Source organism: Triticum aestivum, chromosome 5B, assembly GCF_018294505.1.
Source record: "Triticum aestivum cultivar Chinese Spring chromosome 5B, IWGSC CS RefSeq v2.1, whole genome shotgun sequence".
In the NCBI taxonomy this organism is placed as follows: Eukaryota; Viridiplantae; Streptophyta; class Magnoliopsida; order Poales; family Poaceae; genus Triticum; species Triticum aestivum.
This window is the reverse complement of record NC_057807.1, coordinates 494,903,421-494,925,346: the sequence shown is the minus strand read 5'-3', so window position 1 is coordinate 494,925,346 and position 21,926 is coordinate 494,903,421. Positions and strand designations below refer to the sequence as shown.

General features: G+C 49.1%; 1 protein-coding gene and 1 long non-coding RNA gene across 6 annotated transcripts; one reads left to right on the top strand and one right to left on the bottom strand.

The window, feature by feature from the left end:
* Positions 1-1,321: 1,321 nt before the first annotated feature.
* On the top strand, positions 1,322-16,382 carry LOC123112757 (uncharacterized). 5 transcript variants are annotated; one of them, XR_006455690.1, is made up of 7 exons: positions 1,322-2,222; positions 2,583-2,692; positions 2,898-3,019; positions 4,800-4,901; positions 5,516-5,638; positions 15,670-16,067; positions 16,361-16,382. It is a non-coding gene; the product is annotated as an uncharacterized lncRNA (long non-coding RNA). The 5 variants fall into 5 exon arrangements; XR_006455689.1 differs by having other exon boundaries at positions 2,583-3,019; XR_006455687.1 differs by having other exon boundaries at positions 1,322-2,692.
* Positions 16,383-19,788: 3,406 nt separating this feature from the next.
* LOC123112756 (3-ketoacyl-CoA synthase 4) lies at positions 19,789-21,697 on the bottom strand. The gene has a single exon (XM_044533839.1). It carries the CDS (start codon positions 21,434-21,436, stop codon positions 19,982-19,984), a length of 1,455 nt encoding a protein of 484 aa, XP_044389774.1. The 5' UTR covers positions 21,437-21,697; the 3' UTR covers positions 19,789-19,981.
* Between the last annotated feature and the right edge of the window lie 229 nt (positions 21,698-21,926).

Here is a 21,926-nt window from a genome sequence, read left to right as displayed (position 1 = left end):
ACGGGTTTTTCTGTATTTCACCTCGAGCTCGAACTCGATTGCCTCAGCGATTACATAGGGAGAGAGAGGGTTTTATACCCGAGCCCATGGACATGCCCGAGCTGCTCCACGTCTCACCCACCTCCCACTCGCCATGCCCCGCACGCCCTGGCTCGCGCGCGCTCATCGCGCTCTGACGCGATCGCCGCGGCCAGTCCACGCGCCCTACGCGGCCCGAGCCCTAGTCCTACGCTAACAAACCCATGCACGCACGCGCTAACTCATGCACACACGCACGCCTACACTTGGGCACGCACGCACGCACCCAACCTTGCCCTGGCCCGAGTCCGACGCGCCCATCGCACGCGCTCGCGCGCACCAGCTCGCCAGGCTCGCCACGGGTTATTCCCAACAGAGCTGACGTGGCACTTTAAGTCAACGCCGTCTATTTGACCAGCAAGTTAGGCATTATGACATGTGAGACCCACATGTCGGTCCAAAAAAATCCCCAAGTATCCTCCTTCCTCTGGCCGTCCACCTCATCATCCTCGGCCATGGCAGGCAACCACCGTCACCTGCCGAGGGCGAGGTCAAGAGAGCCAGTGGCGCGGAGCGCATCTTGCAGCAACCCAGAGGCCAGCTCGCGCTCGTGGCAGCTAGCTAGCCAAGCTAACACATAAGTTGTTGGATTAGCCAAGCTAGCACACAAACTGCAAGAGCATCCAGTAGCTTGTGTGCTAGCTTGGGACGGCTGCGGTGGCTTGCACGCCTGCAAGCCGCGCTCGGGCGGAGCCCGGCGCAGTGACCAGTCCGCCTAGCGGTGTGGTGGCCAGCTTGCATCAAACCTGCACAGCAATTGCTATTTGACTACAGAAATCAAATCCATTAACTTACCGGTCCGGAGGACGACCACCCATACAACTTGTTTCAAGAAATGCCTAGAGAAAAATGCTTGGAGAAGAAAGAAGGGGATTGATGCTTACATGTGGGTTTCACGTGTGAGTCAGCACAACAATCTATAGCAGAGTTGACTAATTTGCCATGCCAGCACTTGCGATTGGTCCCAACCTGTCATAAACGGGTTTTAACGAGTCTAATCGGTCACTTTTCTGACTTGATAGTTTTTTGCAACATATTAACAAAACTTTGGTAGGTTTTTTTTAATCTCTACTTCAAATGGACGACTTGGTGAATAATCCGTGCGGTTTATTTTCGTCATCCTCTCACCTCCGTTTTATTTTTGTCGTCCTCCCACCTCCGTTAACTCACTATCCTTCTGAAAAAAAACCCGGTGCCAAAAAAACCCAACGATCGCTCCCTCTCTCTCTCTCCCTCCCGCTGCGACCCCTCCTCTCGATCCACCCCCTCCCGCCGCGACCTCTCTCTTTCCCTCTTTCTCCCACTCCACCGCCGCCGCCCCGCCTCCCGCTCCGTCACCGAGAGGCTATCGAGGAGCCGGCATCGATATCCGAGAGGAGTCGCCCTTCGCCGCCGCCGAGATCCCGTGCCTCTCTACAGATCCCTCTCGTTCTCCTCTTCGCCCATCCACCTGGATCAAAAGTCGAAACCCACCGCCCCTATGTCTCTGCTGGTGCTCGACGGAAGACGAGGGCGGCTCCTCCCAGCGATTCCCCGTGGTCCTTGGCGGAGGCGACTGCTAGGTCAATCCTCTTTCTCTGGCTCACCCAATTTGCCTGGGCCGGCGAGCTAGGGTTAGGGTTACCAGCGAGACGCCGCCGCCCCGTCATGTTGCAGGTGCTGCTATTACCCGCCGTCGGCCCCGTGTGCTTGTGGCCGGCCCGTACTGATGATGTTGTTCTGTGGCTGGCCGCCCTGTGTGTTCGTGCTGCTGCTGCTTACCGTTCACCGTCATGACTTTTGTTATGACAGTAGTTTTGTTCAGAAAGCGGTTTAAGTGAAGATCGTATGGTTTTTAGATTATGTGGAGAATACATGAGTACTCTTCTGTAGCGTATTGTTGTTCAACTGAGACATATGCAATGGGTTTGATCATGGCAGCGGGTTAATTAAAGCCATGATAAACACTATACATGCAGCGGCAAGGTCAGCCTGTTTCTTCACATCTTGCAGCACCAAGGTGTCTCTCCACAAAATTTGTGTATCCACCGTTGACATTGGTATTTATTCGGGAAAGAAGGAACAACACAGTAGACCAAAGCAAAGGAAGATCAGCCTGAATCGATGAACACAATAGATATGGCTAGAAGTTCCTGAATGTGTAGGTTAGTAGACTGCCCTGATGAAATGGTTCAACAGATAAACATAGTATGGGAGGTTTTTTTTGTGCATGTATGGGTAACTAATCTAGATTTTGATGTCCACAATAAGCGTACAACACAATTACTGCACGTTAATTAGTTATCTGGTATGGAATTAATTACCCAATTTTTATATTGGAGATATATTGTAGTTCCGTACCTGTAATGCAATATTGTAGCTCTGTAGCTGTAATACAATATTTTGTCCATTTCCTTCTCACTAATGCTGAAATTTCTTCCTATAACTCGAGTTCTTAATGTGGTCGTTTCTTGATGGAGTTGGTAGAATTTTGTTCCCATGTGATGTCCATCTTTGTAAAATAGGGAATATCAAGATGGCGCTAACCGGTGCGTAGTACCTTAGGTGATGCACAACACAACAAGAGAGGTGTTTGCGGTGGTGCGCCACACCGACACCAGTGGTTCAGAACAGGGTATGGTCCGTAGTGTTCCTCTAGGGATTAAATTATGTTGTTCAGGCTCATATTTTATAGTAAACAATAAGCCATTTTCAGTTATGACATTCTGTTACAGAAAATTGTGTCTCATATAAATATATTCTTGTCGAAATAGTGGGAGTTTAGTCCTCTTTCAGAATTTAATATTTGCCTATTGAAACTTTGACAATGTATGTAGCAGGGTTTCTCAACGGAAACCATGTCAAGTTCTGTTTACCTTTAGGGTGGAGTTAAAATTGTTCGCAGGATCCTGGGTACACCATGTGAATATCTACGCAGGAATAGAAAAACTGCAGCTTAAAGGTGAGTACTACTGAAGAATGTCCTTGAATTGTTCTCACGGAAGCTTCTGAACTTTTAAAATGGGTTGTAATAAGAAATATAACATCAATACATGAGTTGTAGGTGTGCTTACCTGATCAAAAACCTTGTGAGATAAGTTGTTAATTAATTAAGCAGATTTTTCCTTTTACTTAATCGCAATTTTTTCTTTTTTAACATAACTACAATTATTCTTGGAGTGTGCCAATATGTTCTCACTTGATATTTGCTTGATAACTATTTGGTGATTATTTTGTACACAATGGGTATCTAGCTGTATTTAATTGAGATTTAAAATCAATGCATGAGACTTTCACATAATCTTCGCTCTATTAGAGTTAACATCATAAACATTTTGGTCTGTCTATTTAAAAATTCTTGTGTTCTTCTTTTCTTTTGATAGGGGCATAATTTGTCTGTTGAAACTATCTTATACTAAAAAATATGTAGATAATTTGATAAATGATAAGCTATCAGGTGCCAGCATGTTCCTTACAAAGCCACCTCGATGATCATTGTGAAAGACAAATCCAATGATCCTCGGAGAGGCGTAGCCACGAAAAAAATCGGATGGGAATAAGTCATGTTTGTTCCTTTGTGGTTGTGAGATACTCATGTTTGCTTACTCGTTTTCTTCGAGTTATCAGCATAACTTTATTTCAAACATGCTCCATTATCAGCATAACTTCCAGTTAAGGACGTCGGCGGAGGGGACCCAAATTTTCTTTCGTTTGGGAAAGTAGATCTTAGTTTTTAATAGATAATTATCATTGCCCACTGTGTATACACAGTGGAATTACATTACAAGTGGCGTGCATTTTAATTTATATGTGCAATCAGGAAAGAAGAAGGCCCGTGGCAAACGCACGGGCATTTTAGATGCCAGTACAAAAAAAATTCGAGGTAGGGCAGCCGAGACTACAGCCCGTGAGACTTCCTTGCTGCCGGCCACCACTGTTGGCTTGGTTGCAGCCAGCCGACCACTGCTCTTGTTGCTAGCCGCTAGCGCCAAGGTGTGCGTCGTGTGCGTCGTGTGTGCGTGCGTGCACGCGCGCGGTAAGGGCACGACCCAAATAAGGAGCCTTCTCACAAGTCACAGCCCAACTTCAAAGATTGATCGATTTATTGCACCTGTCATCCATCGATCGAGCGTGTATACAAGAGTATCTTTTGCCAGAAATAAATGGTGGGCGGGCACTTCGCCCTATGGAGAGAGCTCCACCGGTGGTACCTCTAATAGTCTTGTACTGTAGTAGCTTAAGTATTTCTCCCACTTTTTCTGCTACATGTGTAAACGTAGTTACAGTTGAGAAAGCGAGAGATATTTGTTTTGAGAATTTTTTGATGTATCTTTGTTATCTGGATATATCTAATTAAATTATTGCTGAATGCACCTTCATGTGAGAAAATGTGGATGGCTACAGGAGAAAAATAAACCTTGTCATATAAAATGGAAGTGTTAGCTGCTCAAACTTTCTACTTTGCAAACAAATAAAGTGATGCACGGTATTCTGATGTCTGCAGTTGATGAGAATTTACATTGGGTTCAGCATTAAATTAGTGCCTAATTGTTTCCTTCGTGATTGCTACTCTTTCATGGTTTATGTTTTCCAATCCGTTTATATCTACCTCATGTTGATGCACTATCAAAATTGTCTCATTAATTCTTGTCACATTATTTTGCTCAAATGCCACTTATCCTTTGACTGGCTTGCCCCTAATTTTATAAATCCTGCCATTCTAAATCTTACTTCATATGCAGAACTGGAAGAATTCCAAGAAAGATCATTGCTTCAAGGTTGGGAGCGGCCACAACATAATTGGCATCAAAATTAGATGGGTCATACATATCCTGTCTCGCTTGGTGAGATTTCTATTTTCTATTCCGTTATATACCTATATGATTGGTTTTCTACATGAGGTATTGACGGAGTCACCTGAAGGTCAAACTATGTTTCTATTTCTAAAATACAAGCTACTAGCCAACAACATATGTTTTCGATCTCATCACAGAGTGATTAGTCATAGTAAACTATGTGCAAACATATGTCAGGCATTACCTATTGTGTAAATTGGGATTATCCACACCAACCTTCATAGAGCCCTAAAAGTATCCTAGGATTATCAGTTTCTCAAATAATTGAAGTTGCAGCCTATGTGACATCCTTATTGCCTTACATTTTAGCATTAGCTTTATTTATTTATTTTATGAACCACAGTCTCAAGGCTCAAAAGCAGTTGATCATTACCTTGCAACACCGGCTTATAATTAAGATGTCACAGTATACAGAACACCTATCTAATATTGGGTAAAAAAGGTAATCCCTCCGATCGGAAATAAGTGTCATGGTTTTAGTTTAAAAATTTGAACTAAAACCACGAAACTTATTTCTGATCGGAGGGAGTATGTATTTTCTCAAAAAGTGTGTGGATATAGGACGTACTGAAAATTTGTAACCGAGCTTGTAATTTTAACAGTTGTTGTGGAACAGTCATCTGATATGTTCATATGTGAATGATCCACCCAATCATCTACAATGCTTTCCAAGGACATTATGGTCCCAACATTGGAGCCAAAAGATCATGTGGCAATATCAAATGGTATCACCTTCACACGACATTTTTTTCATTGGAGTATGATTATCTATAGATCTAGATTGGTTAAGTCTAACCAATGTGCTTGGTATATTGCGTCTAATTGGGGTCTTAGAGTTAGCAATTTATACATTGTCTGTGCAGAAATCCCTACAACACTTCAAGGAACACCAAATGGTGCTGAACACATTGCTTTGTATGCAAGTGTTATACAAGACAAAAGGCAACAAAGGCGATACCGTGATAAAGCATGGAGAGATAGTCTAACAACCTAGCAGAGATGGGAAATGAATGCACGTTGAAAATCAACTAGACAAAATAAAACTAACAAAGAGAGTGAGGAGTTCTGGATTAAGGGGTGTCCGGATGACCGGACTATGACCTTTGGCCGGACTTCCGGACTATGAAGATACAAGATTGAAGACTTCGTCCCGTGTCCAGATAGGGACTTTCCTTGGCGTGGAAGGCAAGCTTGGTGATACGATCTGAAGATCTCCTCCCATTGTAACCGACTCTGTGTAACCCTAACCCTCTCCGGTGTTTATATAAATCGGAGAGTTTTAGTCCGTAGGACGAACAACAATCATACCATAGGCTAGCTTCTAGGGTTTAGCCTTTTTGATCTTGTGGTAGATCAACTCTTGTAATACCCATACCATCAATATTAATCAAGCAGGAGTAGGGTTTTACCTCCACCGAGAGGGCCCGAAGCTGGGTAAAAACATCGTGTCCCTTGTCTCCTGTTACCATCCGCTTAGACGCACAGTTTGAGACTCCCTACTTGAGATCTGCCGGTTTTGACACCGACATTGGTGCTTTCATTGAGAGTTCCTCTGTGTCGTCGTCTTTACGCCCGATGGCTTCTTCGATCATCAACCACGACGCGGTCCAGGGCGAGACTTTTCTCCCCGGACAGATCTTCGTATTCGGCGGCTTTGCACTGCGGGCCAACTCGTTTGGCCATCTGGAGCAGATCGAAAGCTACGCCTCTGGCCATCAGGTCAGGTTTGGAAGCTTAAACTACACGGCCGACATTCGCGGGGACTTGATCTTCAACGGATTCGAGCCACGGCCAAGCGCGCCGCACTGTCTCGATGGGTATGATCTAGCTCAGCCGCCGGACAGCGCCTGGAATGCCGCTCAGGAGTCCGCTCCGACCGTTAGTTCGGAGCCGACCGCGCTAACCAGGGACGGACGGTTGGAGGCCGCCCCAGGAGCCGCTATCTCTACGGCGATAGAGCCGAACACCAGCCTAGTCCTTTGCAAGGCCCGTGACTCCAAGGTGCCGGACTCCGCACTGGACTCCGAATCTTCCGCACCCCTTCCGATCGAACCCGATTGGGCTTCGATCATGGAGTTCACCGCCGCGGACGTCTTTCAGCACTCGCCCTTTGGCGATATCCTGAACTCCCTAAAGTCTCTCTCTTTGTCAGGAGAGCCCTGGCCGGACTATGGTCAGCAGGGTTGGGATACGGAGGACGAAGAAATTCGAAACCCACCCACCACCCACTTTGTAGCCACTATCGACGATTTAACCGACATGCTCGACTTTGACTCCGAAGACATCGACGGTATGGACGCCGATGAAGGAGACGACCAAGAACCAGCACCTATAGGGAATTGGAAAGCCACCTCGTCATATGACATATACATGGTGGACACCCCCAAAGCAGGGGATAGCGAGGAACAAACGGAGGATGACCCCTCCAGGAAGCAACTCAAGCGCCGATGTCAGCGGCGCCGCTCTAAATCCCGTCAAAGCAAGAACGGCGAATCCGGCATCGGAGATAACAACACGCCGGACAGTGCCGAAGATAACCCCCTCCAGCAGGATTCAGTGCAGGAGGACGAAGGAGCCAGCCCTCAGGAGAGAGCGGCCGACGGAGAGGTTGAGGACGACAACTATATGCCTTCCTTCGAAGACGAGGCAAGCCTCGACGACAAAGAATTCGTCGTGCCAGAGGATCCCGTCGAACAAGAGCGTTTCAAACGCATGCTTATGGCCACGGCACGCAGCCTCAAGAAAAAACAGCAACAGCTTAGAGCCGACCAAGACTTGCTAGCCGACAGATGGTCCGAAGTCCTGGCGGCCGAAGAGTATAAACTCGAGCGCCCCTCCAAGAGCTACCCAAAGCGCAGGCTGCTACCCCAACTTGAGGAGGAAGCAACGAGACCTATATTACCAGCGTACAATGCGCCCGATCGGCCACCCCGTGGCCGCGACAAAGAGACCTTCAGGCCCTCGACCCAAGCCGCACCCCGGCACCGCTCAAAACATAATAGAGTACGGGGAGATGCAACAGACCTGCGAGATATACTGGAGGACAAGGCAAGGTAAACAAGATCGATCTACGGATCGCGTGGGCGCCCCACATCACGTGATGATAACCGTCACACCGCATATGATAAATACGGCCATGCCGAATACAACAGACCAAGCTCATCCGAGCTGCGCCGTGATATAGCCCAGTACAGGGGCGCCGCACACCCACTATGCTTCACAAACGAAGTAATGGATCATCAAATCCCCGAGGGTTTCAAGCCCGTAAACATTGAATCATATGACGGCACAACTGATCCCGCGGTATGGATCGAGGATTACCTCCTTCATATCCACATGGCCCGTGGTGATGATCTACACGCCATCAAATACCTCCCGCTCAAGCTTAAAGGACCAGCTCGACATTGGCTTAACAGCCTGCCAGCAGAGTCAATTAGTTGCTGGGAGGACCTGGAATCCGCATTCCTTGACAACTTCCAGGGCACTTACGTGCGACCACCAGACGCCGATGACCTAAGCCACATAATCCAGCAGCCAGAGGAATCGGTCAGACAATTCTGGACACGGTTCCTAACCAAGAAAAATCAAATAGTCGATTGTCCGGACGTCGAGGCCCTTGCTGCCTTCAGGCACAACATCCGAGACGAATGGCTTGCCCGGCACCTAGGACAGGAAAAGCCGAAATCTATGGCAGCGCTCACGTCACTCATGACCCGCTTCTGCGCGGGCGAAGACAGCTAGCTAGCTCGTAGCAATAACATAACCAAAAGCCCTGGTAATTCGGATACCAAGGACAACAATGGCAGGTCACGTTGCAACAAGCACAAGCGCCGCATTAACGGTGACACTACTGAGGATACGACAGTTAATGCCGGATCAGAGGCTCTAAACCCGGTCAGCAGAAGAAGCCATTCAAAAGAAACCCTCCGGGCCCATCCAACTTAGACCAGATACTCGATCGCTTGTGCCAGATACACGGCACATACACGGCACCCCCAAACAACCAGCCAACCACACCAACAGGGACTGTTGGGTGTTCAAGCAGGCAGGCAAGTTAAGTGCCGAAACCAGTGACAAGGGGCTGTGTAGCAATGACAAGGAGGAGCCCCGACCGCCGAACAACAGAGGACAGAAGGGCTTTCCCCCGCAAGTGCGGACGGTGAACATGATATACACAACCCACATCCCCAAAAGGGAGCGGAAGCGTGCCCTCAAGGACGTCTATGCGTTGGAGCCAGTCGCCCCAAAGTTTAACCCATGGTCCTCCTGCCCGATCACCTTCGATCGACGGGACCACCCCACTAGCATCCGTCACGGCGGATTCGCCGCATTGGTTCTAGACCCAATCATTGATGGATTTCACCTCACTAGAGTCCTCATGGACGGCGACAGCAGCCTAAACCTGCTTTATCAGGATACAGTGCGAAAAATGGGTATAGATCCCTCACGGATTAAACCCACAAAGACAACCTTTAAAGGCGTCATACCAGGTGTAGAAGCCAACTGTACAGGCTCGGTTACACTCGAAGTGGTCTTCGGATCCCCGGATAATTTCCGAAGCGAAGAGTTAATCTTCGACATAGTCCCATTCCGCAGTGGCTATCACGCCCTGCTCGGACGACCCGCATTTGCAAAATTCAATGCGGTGCCGCACTACGCATATCTCAAGCTCAAGATGCCAGGTCCTTGCGGAGTCATTACGGTAAATGGAAACACTAAACGCTCTCTTTGAACGGAGGAGCACACAGCGGCCCTGGCGGTGGAAGTACAGAGCAGCCTCTCAAGGCACCTCCCCAATCCGGGTGTTAAACGTCCGGACAACGTCAAGCGCGCCCGAAGCAACCTCCAACAAAGCCGGCTGGCACGTTCCGAGCGAGCATAGCAGTGCGGCCCCAACCCCAGCCCTCGCCAGACGGTGATATCGGTATCACGCATACATAATTACGCTTTGAAAATACCATGGGCATAAGGGGAGGGGCACAACTACGGCACGCCCAGAATGCGACTCAACCGCATTTAGGGGCTCCCTATTCCGTCGTTTTCTTTTTTTTGTATACTTTCAGGACCCAACTATTCGGAAGGCCTGTCCGGCAATAAACTCGCCGAACACACGATGCAACAGCCAGGGAACGAACAAGCTGTGTCATATGTCCAGGTGGTCTCTATAACGAGCTAAATACCCGTTTTGCTTAAATTTACGCAGCTTGCCCCTGGAGGGGGACATGTCAAATAATCCCATCCCTTACTTATCGCACTATTTGTATCGTTCTGCTTTCATAGCAGCTCTTTTTTAATAAACAATACATAGCTCTTATCTATTATTGTATTCATCTATTTTTATACAAATATGTTCAGTCATGACATTATGCAACCGTACACTTTGGTACGGCCAATACACCAGGGGCTTAAGTACCCCATAACATGGTGTGAGAAGACCGAACACTCTCACGAGTGCGGCACCCCGAACTTATAGCACTATATGCATCGGCTCCGAATCATGTCTTTGGTCAATAGTTTGGTTTGCCCGGCTCCCATGTTTTGGTACCTTACATTCCGCAATATTGGCTAAGGTAGCGCTGGGAGAACTACTGCGATTGTGCCCCAGTTGAGCTGGGTTAACACCTCAGTAGAGAAAGCTAAAACTGACCGTCATGATAGTGCGAGAGACCGGTCGCTGTTCGCGAGGTTTTTTTTCGAGTCCTTAAAGACTTATGCCGCTTAGAGCGAGGAACCGGACTTATCCGGCCTAGGCGTGGATAGCGCCCCGAACTCGGTCTTCCGAATACAAGGGGCTTCGCCGAAATTTAAAATTATAGAATTTTATGGCTAAGTGAGAGTGATAAAGCATCATAAGTTCGACGACCTGGTTCGTTGTGCTGAGCGCCTCCCTAGATGGACCCAAGAATGGGAACAAGAGCGCTCAGGTTTATCCCGAACACCCCAGCACTCGTGGCATGGGGGTCGAAGCCGACGACTTGCATCTCTCAGATTTGATAAACGGCCGCACAGAAGGTAATATTTTAAATTAATAAGTGTTGCTTAACGCATATGAACAAAGTTTTCAGCGTACATGATAATAGATGCGAGACTACTCAAAAATTACATCTTTAGTGCACTCGTCTGCTATACGGCGAGCACCCTTCAGGACGCCCTTATAATACATCTCGGGCGTGCGATACTCCTTACCCGGCGGTGGCGCGTCCGTCAAAAGCTTCTCAGCGTCCAGCTTGCCCCAGTGCACTTTAGCACGGGCAAGAGCCCGACGGGCACCTTCAATACAGACGGAGCGCTTGACAACTTCAATCCACGGACACGCGTCTACCAGCCGCCGCACCAGACCGAAGTAGCTCCCAGGCATGGCTTCTCCAGGCCACAGCCGAGCTATGAGGCCCTTCATGGCCTGTTCGGCCACCTTGTGGAGCTCGACCAGCTGCTTCAGCTGGTCGCTCAGGGGCACCGGATGTTCGGCCTCAGCATACTGAGACCAGAACACTTTTTTCGTCGAGCTCCCCTCTTCGGCTCGGTAGTATGCGGCGGCATCAGACACACTATGTGGCAGATCGGCGAACGCTCTTGGAGAGCTCCGGATCCGAGTAAGTAACAGATAATTTACTTTTATATTCTTGCTTTGCATAAAGAATGCCTTACCCGCCGCTATCTTCTTCATCGCCTCGATATCCTGGAGGGCCTTCTGGGCTTCGGCCTTAGCGGTTTTGGCACTCTCAAGAGCCAAGGCGAGCTCGGACTCTCGAGTCTTCGAGTCGCGCTTCAAACTCTCGTGTTTTTCCATGAGAGCCTGGAGCTCTTGCCGCACCTCCGCCACCCGCGCCTCCTGCTTCTCTCGCTCGGCACGCTCCAGGGCCGCACTGCTTTCGGCCTTGGAGACCGCCTCCTTCAGGGCCGCCACCTCGGCCGTGGCCCCTGCAACATTTAGGTTGGTCCTGTCATTATTTGCAACCAAGTATTTTTATATACATTTACATACGGTATTACATATCCTCCTTGTCCTCGAGCTGCTTCTTGGCACGGCCGAGCTCGCTCTCGGACCGCTCGAGGCTTCCCTTCAATGCATTGACCTCCGCAGTCAGTGCGGCGGAGGTCAGCAACGCAGCCTGCATTCCCATATCGATATATTTTTATTAGACTCCTGCGTATATCTTTTTAGATCCTTAGCTCGGCTTTTCTTTTCCGAACGCCGAACCGAGCATCAGGGGCTACTGTCTATGCGGTAACATTTTTATATGTTTTGAACACATACCTCGAAGCCTGTTAACAGCCTTGTGCAGGCTCCTGTCAGCCCGCTCTTGGCGGACTGAGCCTTTTGAATCACCGCACTCATAACAGTGTGGTGTTCCTCGTTGATGGAGGCGCCGTTAAGCGCCTCCAGCAAATTGTTCGGCGCCTCCGGATGGACGAAGGTTGCCGGCGGCGTAGGCTTTCCCTTCGTATGAAGGTGCCGCCCGTCGGACTCTGGAACCGTTGGCGGTTCCGGAGCAGTGTCCGGCCCGGGGCCGGACATAGATCCCTTCGGGGCTTTGCTCCTTTTGGGCCTGGAGTCCGGGAGGTCGCCTTGGGGCGCCTCCAGGACCATCTCCTCCTGGTTCGGTCCCTTTTGGGACTCCGCCTCGGCGTCGTCCGCAGGGAGCGGGGAGGAAGCCGTCGGAAGTGAAGCGCTATTCACATCCGACGAATTCAGAGAGCCGCTCGACGAATCGCCGAGCTGAACTCTGGGTGGACTGCATAATTAAAATTCGGCATCAGAAGCTATCAAATAATAGAGGGGCGCCATGAGTCATTCGGATAGCCGGACACTTACGATTTTGCCAGGGGCTTGACCCTGGATGGCCATTCCTCCCCGCCGTCTTCAACATCGGAGGCATAGTCCGGCAGAAGGGTCTTCCCCTTCTTGGCCCCCTCGGCCTCCCCAATTGGGGCAGCCTTCCTTTTCTTTCCTCCCCCCATTGGAGGGGGAGAGGCTTCTTCTTCTTCTTCCTCCTCGTCTTCCGAGGCGGAGGGTGCGTCGGGGTCGTCGGGCGATGAATCCGACACCACCAGGCGCCGGGAGCTCTTTCGAGTCCCCGTGGCCTTCTTCTTGGCCTTCTTCTCCGGCACCACGTGAGGTGCCAGAACTAGCAGCTTCGTTAAACGAGCGTCCGCTGGGTCTTCGGGCAAAGGAGCCGGACAGCTGATCAGTCCGGCCCTCTTCTGCCAGTCCTGGCAAAGGGATGGGGGTTTAGATCCCGCATAAAATCAAATCTATGGAAAACAGATACCCCGTAATGGGAAAATTAGCTCACGCGCTGGCTTGGCGCTTGGCGCAGAATCCGCGATCCTCGGTGACGGGAGGCGGGACCTCGGAGCTCTTGAATAGCACCTTCCATGCATCCTCGTGCTTTGTGTCGAAGAGCCGGGACAGAGTCTGGTGCTGGGCCGGGTCGAACTCACACAAGTTGAAAGCCCGTCGTTGACACGGGAGAATCCGGCGGAAGAGCATGACCTGGACTACGGTGACAAGTTTAACCTTCCTGCTAATCAGGTCTTTGATGCAGGTTTGAAGTGTGGTCACTTCTGCCGAATTACCCCACAACAGGCCCGTCTCTTTCCAAGACGTGAGCCGTGTGGGAATGCCAAATTGGAATTCGGGGGCCGCTGCCCATTCATGGTCACGCGGCTCGGTGATGTAGAACCACCCCGATTGCCACCCTTTGATGGTCTCTACGAAGGCGCCCTCGAGCCATGTGACATTGGGCATCTTGCCCACCATGGCGCCTCCGCACTCTGCTTGGCGTCCGCCCATGACCTTCGGCTTGACGCTGAAAATCTTCAGCCATAGGCCAAAGTGGGGCTCGATGCGGAGGAAGGCCTCACACACGATGATAAACGCCGAGATGTTGAGGAAGAAGTTCGGGGCCAGATCGTGGAAGTCCAGGCCGGAATATAACATGAGCCCCCGGACGAACGGGTGAAGAGGAAAGCCCAGTCCGCGGAGGAAATGGGGAAGAAATACGACCCTCTCATGGGGGCCAGGGGTGGGGATGAGCCGCCCCTCGTCTGGAAGCCGGTGCGCAATGTCGTTGTGCAGGTATCCGGCTTTCCGCACCCTTTTGATGTGCCCCTCCGTGACGGAGGAGGCCATCCACTTGCCTCCCGCTCCGGACATGGTTGGAGTAGGTCGAGGCGAGATGTGCGGGCTTGGGCGTTGGAGCTCGAGTGCGCAAGGACGAATAAGCAAAGGAGGAAGAATGCGTGAATGGAAAGGGTAGATCCTTATCCCCTTATATGGGCGGCCGAAATTACGAGCCCCTACCGGCCTAATAAAACTCGCTTATCTCCCAAGCGCCGCGGTTAATGGCGCGGTTGGGTTACCCACGCCCGTACTGATGAGAATCCCGAAATGAGGGGACACAATCTCTGCTTCGACAAGACGTGCCAAGGAAACCGCCTCGCTAAACGTGCTGAGGTGGAGCAGTAAAGTAAATAAAAACCAGGCCGTGGCGTGAGGTCACGCTACGGAATACGTCAGCAGATTGGATTGGTGCAAATGTTATTTTCTCTATGGTGGCATGTGGAAATTATTTTGCAGAGCCGGACACTATCCTGGTGTTCAACATCTTCTATGAAGTATTCGGAGGAGGAACCCGCCTTGCAATGCCGAAGACAATTGGTGCGCCGGACTCGTCGTCATTGAAGCCTGGTTCAGGGACTACTGAGGGAGTCCTGGATTAGGGGGTGTCCGGATGACCGGACTATGACCTTTGGCCGGACTCCCGGACTATGAAGATACAAGATTGAAGACTTCGTCCCGTGTCCGGATAGGGACTTTCCTTGGCGTGGAAGGCAAGCTTGGAGATACGATCTGAAGATCTCCTACCATTGTAACCGACTCTGTGTAACCCTAGCCCTGTCCGGTGTCTATATAAACCAGAGAGTTTTAGTCCGTAGGACGAACAACAATCATACCATAGGCTAGCTTCTAGGGTTTAGCTTCTCTGATCTCGTGGTAGATCAACTCTTGTAATACCCATACCATCAATATTAATCAAGCAGGAGTAGGGTTTTACCTCCACCGAGAGGGCCCGAACCTGGGTAAAAACATCGTGTCCACTGTCTCCTGTTACCATCCGCTTAGACGCACAGTTAGGGACCCCCTACCCGAGATCTGCCGGTTTTAACACCGACAGAGAGGAATGCAAACCAAAGGGAAGTTAGGAAAAATCTTACAGCCAAGGAGAAGAACGAGACGAATGCCAACAGAAGGGGAGCCAATAAAAATAAGTCAGCCGAGCTGAGGCAAGAGATGAATGCATGCCGAAGAGCACGTAGGCAGAGCACACCACTTGAGGAGAGGGAGACGTTGTGGGCTAAGCGCAACACAGCCTTCTAGCTAGACGGAAGACCCCGTGCGCTGAATCTATCACAATGCCTTGCCCAGGTGCACATCTCTTATGAATCACTATGTTATGTTATAGCAGTTTCATATATCTGTCTATATTTGGCAGTTGTAGGTGTAATTTTCTTGATCCACAAGAGAGGCGATTAAATCAAACTTAAGACAACCCTAATGTAACAAGTGTGACAAGGAAATAAACTTGAGTGGTGCGATGTGATTCCTCGTATAGGGGAACCAACTATAACGATATTGCTCGTCTGGGTTTATCTTTCGAATGTGATTGAGAGCTGTATTTGGTCTATACAATGCATTTTGTTCTGCTTAGTTCCACCTTCTAACTTATACTACTGTGCTTATGCTTTTTAGGTTGTTTCGGCATTTCTTGGATTACAAACTGGTTTCCTTTGTGGCTGGTTTTAGATAACCAGAGAGACTGGTCTACCGGGAGGAATGGGTAAATTCCCATTTGTTATTCATAATAATATGTGAGATATTTATTGCACTATTGTTTATTATGAAAGGCGACAGTGAACCACGAGAGATGATAATCGGAGTTGAATATGACATTGATGTGTTATGGGGGGATGGAGAACACAATAATGCCGTGAAAAGCATAGATGGATGAAGATTTAGGAAGACGACAATATTGTTTGTTGAGCACTTACAACATGGAGGGGAACACAAGCAAATAGGTATCACGGTGGTTGCTACCGAGAGAGAAGTGAAAAGAAGAAAAGACACAACATGAAGCGGAAGACAATCAGGTATATCACTTGTTGCTTCACATCTTGTTTGGTTTAAGACTTGCTACAAATTGATCTTATTATCAAAGGAGGAAGTCAAGAATCTTAATGTTTTTCGGTGAGTGTTTGATTTCCTAGATAGACTATTTCTCATGGTCCGCCCTTGGACAATGAGTATGCATACTATTTTCAAAATGAGTAGGCATTCCTTTATGAATAAGGGCAACATTAATTCCTTTACTTGATATGATTTCCCTTGAACGACTTACTATTGTTATGCACTTACGTTAAATGAAATTTTATCCTTTTTGTAGTATCCTACAATGGTATATGCATAAGATGATCGAGCAGCGACCTACTGTTCACAATACAGATTGATGATGCCTCCTCAATATCTACTTCTTCGCCGCCCCCAACCCTGGTATAGTATGAAAATCCTACAAATAAATAAGAAGAATAGGTAATTATCGAATGCTTATGTTTGTTGGTGTATTAGTTCTTTTAGGTCCAATCCTGTAGGATGTTTCTCACACTTTCATTTAGTTGAGTGATTTTGTATGCTAATAATACAATAGATTGATCTACTTAATATTTTTGAGTGCATGATGCTTTGATGTGAAGGTCTACATTATTATTGTTGGGCCTAAATGACATCAGAGACTTGAACGGGGGATGATGCCTCATTTACCTGATTGGTGTGCTTTCTTAGTTCCATTTTGTGAGTAAATCATGGTGTAATTGCGTCTTACCTTCTGTGCGGGATTGTAGGTGTGTGCTTCATCACTTTTTTGTTTCTTATAAATTGTCCTTATTTTGTTTCTTATGTTCAGGTTTAGGTTTAGGTTTAGATGTTTTCTTCAACCTGCAGGCTCAGTCACCTTCAATCTTCTACTTCGACTTCCATGCGGAATGTTCAACAAAATATCCAACAGAAGTACAACTGCTCTTAATTTGTGTTGTTGTGTTTTGAATGATGACTCTAGGTATAGTAGAAATGTAGTATTAGGAATACATGGACGTGCATATCCATTTCATGGCTGTACTATGGGGGAGGCATGAGGTCAATATCCCATATTAGCTATATCTTGTTCATATATTTTTGTGTTTGCTCTCGGCGGTGGGTTGTTGCTGTTTGATAATGGTCCAATTTGGTTGTTTTTATGATCTTATCAATATATTTTACACTATACAAATTAAATTTTGATAGTTTTAGTAAATTAGTCATGTTATTTATTTCCCAATGGATACCGCATAGTGACATGCAACTACAAGGATAAATTAATTTTCGAACTTTCATTTCTCGATCATTTGATATTTAAAAGTTGGCATTTATTGGAAACTAGAATAGTAACAATAAGCTTAAGTCGTGTTATGTGCCCGGCGGAACTTGATTCGCTAGGCTTGCTCTATAATTTTATCTTTGTTCATTATATTTTCTTCATTGTTGCGTCCATTAAATATTCATCAAATATCATATCTCCGTGTGTTACGTGCTATGATCTGATGGGTATGAGTTGCGGCAGATGTTTTTTATTACACTTGCTAAAATATCATGCGAATGAAGCTAAGAACAACACTCCTGATATAGTGTGAGAATTTCTTAAGAGCATCAAGTAGATCTTAATCTGTAACAGATTTTTAGTTGAATAATCACCCTATATGTTATACATCATCAAATTGCCTTTTTTATTATCAATTTACATTGCAAGTTAAGTGAACTTCAATTATTACCCGATTGTGCCTATTTTCTATTCCCTCCATTTCTAAATGTCTTTTTAGAGATTTCAATATGGACTACATATGGATGTATATAGACGTAACTTATAGTACATGTGAAATATAAGGGAGTATATGTGAAATTTAACATGCGCTATATTTATAAAACTCCAACAATATATATTTCAAAAGCCCGTGACAACGCACGGGCATTCTACTAGTTTTTGTAGAGTGGTAGTTTTCCGGTAGGTTGGATGGAAAGTTATAGTTTTTTGTGAAATACTTGGAGCAATGCAACAAGTGGTTCCTCGTTTTCAGGCACGTGATAAATAGGCGCTCCCTAATTTGAGTATGTTTTGCTCGGCCAAGTTCATCGATGAGTAGATATTTCTTCAAATGAAATGAATCCTCTGCCGTAATATTGAATGGCGATGCAGCTTTGGCGACAACAGTGTCAGTCTGCGCGAGCTTGTAAATACGACGCAGGCAGCGGAGAGCTGAGCTGCGATCGGGCAGTAACTTCACGACGTGCACTTGTCTCTCCTCGCCAGCCACCATGAATGCCATGGCACCAACTTGCTTGCGTGCATATGTATGGAGGGAAAATATCCTGTGACACGGTGCATGGCATGATACCATGCTCCGAGCTTGCATGGTACGTCCGATCTACATGGAGGGCGTGGGATCAGCTCACTTGTGTTTTTACACATACCTCCTTGTATATTTCCATCTTGCCTCCCAGAAAGCTGCGCGTACTTACAAAGTCGTAACACTTCTGCACGTCTCACTTTCTCAGCAACAAGTCTTTGTTCCTGTCCGCTGCCATTCATCAAGATGCAGCCCGCTGGTAGAGCAAAGTATTTTAATCCCATTAACCTAAAATAGAAAGATAGAAAGACCGAAATTCCCACTAACATTGAACGGTGCACAGTACACTGTTGCTCATACAGTTAGCGGAAAAGTAATCGTATATTGTTAGATCAGGATGTATGGGTTAATCAGCACATGCATGTAGTAATTATATTTGTTCTTAAATAACGAGATAAGTAAGGGGGCGGCGGCGTTTTGGCTCCCGGGTGAACAATACCTTTTTTAATTTTTTGAACAATTCTGAAAAACTTTGTAGATGATCTTGTTGGTGTCGCAAGCATCCTTGAGAATTTTCACGAGGAAAGGAGCAGCGGTGTTTCGTCGGTGAAAAAAACACAAAATTACGGTGACATTTGGTCTTCGATTTTTTTTTTGTGCAGGCGAAAATGCTTATTTGTCAAAATTTGCACGTGGCATTTGTATGGGACAAAGATCACAAAATTTTTTTGTCTCAATTCGTTTGACATTTGAAAAAAAAAAATTGGGCCCCAGCAGCAAAGACTGGACACAAACTGATCGTTCCAACATGAGCTACTGAAGGATCCTCAAAAAATAAAAAAAATCATGAGCTTACTCAATAATTACAAGCAGAGTAATCTCTTTTTCGTTGCGTTGCTCACTTCTCCCGAAAGCTACATATAGGCTTATTTCTTTTGGAATCGGATGATGTATTTCTAGTGTGATCTAGCTTTTTTACTTCATCCATGTGAATGAAACTGAAATGACCGTCCCACAAAAAAGAGGGGCGATAGTGACATGACGTAAGGCTAAGTTGCAAACCAGCAATTTACAAAAGTTTCAAGGTCTCCCTCGTATATTTAGCAGTGGATTGTGTGGATGTTCAATCCTGTCCCTAGGGCACAGATCAAACGGACCACATCTTCTTGTATCATCGTATCATACTAGTGTTGGTATCACTGGATATGCACTCTATGTATGGACATGGTACCGCCTCATTTACTAGGAGTAGATGCCGGAGAAGCGTTCCACAGGCACACTTATTTGAAACCTAACGGCATTTGTCAGGTCATTTCCCCCACAAATGTGGGTGCTCCACGTATCTAGCAGGACCATGTTGCTGACCATATGGCATTGACTCGTGCAGACAGATGGCACCAACCCATCGATCGATAATAGGAAATAGGGTTCGTTCATGGAAGGAAATATTGGAACTTCACAAATAGTACTACATGAACTTGGTTGGGAGTAACGGTGGAAGCAAAAACATCCAAGCTCGTGGAATGGTCGAACATGGCAGCAGCCAGCACGCACGCACGAATACGTCCCAACTACCTACACATGAGGAAGCTAGCATGCATGCTTCATGCTTGGGTCTCCTGCTCCTGCATTTATTCCCACACGGGGTACTGGTGGATGCACTCCATCCACGGCCCCAGCGCGTCGAGCCCGCCGGCGGCGAGGTCGTCGGCGACGGCGACGCGCTCCCACACGAGGCTGTTGGCCTTGAGCCCGCTCCCGATGCCGAGGTGCCACACCGTGTCGCCCTTCCGGACCCGCCCCTTGGCCTCCAGGTACGCCAGCTGGTACCACAGCGACGCCGCCGACTGGTTCCCGAACCGGTGGAACGTCATCAGCGCCGCCTCCATCTCCCTCTCCCCCAGCCCGAGCCCCTTCCCCAGCCGCAGTATCATCGGCTTGCCCGAGGAAGGCAGGCAGAAGTGGTCCGCCGCCGCGCGGAAGTCCGGCATTGGCGCGGAGGCGCCGGAGCTGCTGCCGGCGAGCTTGTCTTGCCGTCGCCGCCGCATCGACAGGAGCAGCGCGGCAGCGAAGCGTGCCTTCTCGCGCCACGGCAGGATGGAGAGGCTGAGCGTGAGGAGGTGCGCGCGGAGCAGCTCGCTGACCATGCGGCCGACGCCCTGGCCGAGCGTGAAGCCGGTGATGCCCTCCTCGTCCTCCTCCCGGTACCCCGCGCGGTAGCTCCGGTCGTTGGCCGTGGTGTTCGTGCGCGTCACGTTGACGAGCCGGTACTTCACCGGCACGGCCGTGCTGTTGGTCAGGAGCGCGGCGGAGCAGCCGGTGCGGAAGTTGCAGTTGAGGAGGAGCTTGCCGTGGTCCTTGCCGCAGTACCACCCGATTGTGAGGATCTCGGCGCTGACCACCACGGCGTACGACAAGGCGTGCGCCCGCAGGAGGCCGGCCGCGACGTCGACGCCGATGGAGCCGGCGCTGCAGCCCATGCCTGACAGGTTGAAGAGCTTGACGTCCGCGCGCATCCGGTAGCGGTTGGCGATGATGGCGGCGAGCGATGGCGCGGGGCAGAAGCCGCTGCAGTTGACGACGAGCGCGCCGACGGCGGACGGCGGCACGCTGGACTTTCCAAAGAGGTCGTCGAGGGCAGGGAAGAAGAGCATGTGCGCCTCCCGGATGGCGTGCGCGTGCGTGGACGCCGGCGGGAGGTAGTGCAGCGCGGGCGGGAGGTAGGTCTCGTTGCCCATGCCGCTGGAGCGGATGGCCTTGGTCATGAACTCGATGCTGCCGCGGTCGAAGAAGCCGCCGAGCTCCAGGTGCTCCAGCAGGCCGGCCACGGGGAGCCGCAGCCGGCGCGGAGGCTTGAGGCAGGAGAAGTCGACGAGCCCGACGCGGACGCCCGCGCCCCCCGCGGCGCGGCGGCGGTAGCGGCCGAGGAGCAGCATTGCGGAGACAGGGACGAGGTAGAACGTGAAGCTCCGCCGCAGCGCGAAGACGAGGGCCTCGGCGAGCACGCAGAGGAGGAGGCACGCGGCGGCGAGGAGGCCGTGGTAGGCCGCCAGGAGGTGGTCCTTGTGCGCCATGTCCATGGCCATGCCGATGCCGTCGTGGGTGTCCGGGGCGGCTAAACTGGCTTCAGTGGCGTGCTGGGTGCGTGCTTGTGTGCCGAGCGAATGGGGTTTTTATAGAGGTTCAGAGCAGAGCAGGCCAACTAACGAACCCGAGCTCGACCTCGACTACTTGGTCGCCGTAGCGGCTGCACGCACAGTGTGATGAGCTAGTATTTCCACGCTCGATCGATACGGCCGAGGCGACTGGCAACTTGGCGAGGCGACACTGGAGCCATTGCACTCAGGTCAGGAGGATTTATTGCGGCGTCCGTCCCTCCAGTTCACGACCAGACCATGATTTGGGTCGCGCTAGTTGCATTGCACGCAGCGATTCGAGATTCGACCGGGAGCGAAACGGTTCGAGGTTTTAACCTTGGAAATCACTGTTTCGTGGTCACAACTTACCACGTAGGTACGTACGCGCAGATGTGTCAATTCAGAGATAAATGTAGCGGAGCCAAAATCCTGACTAGAC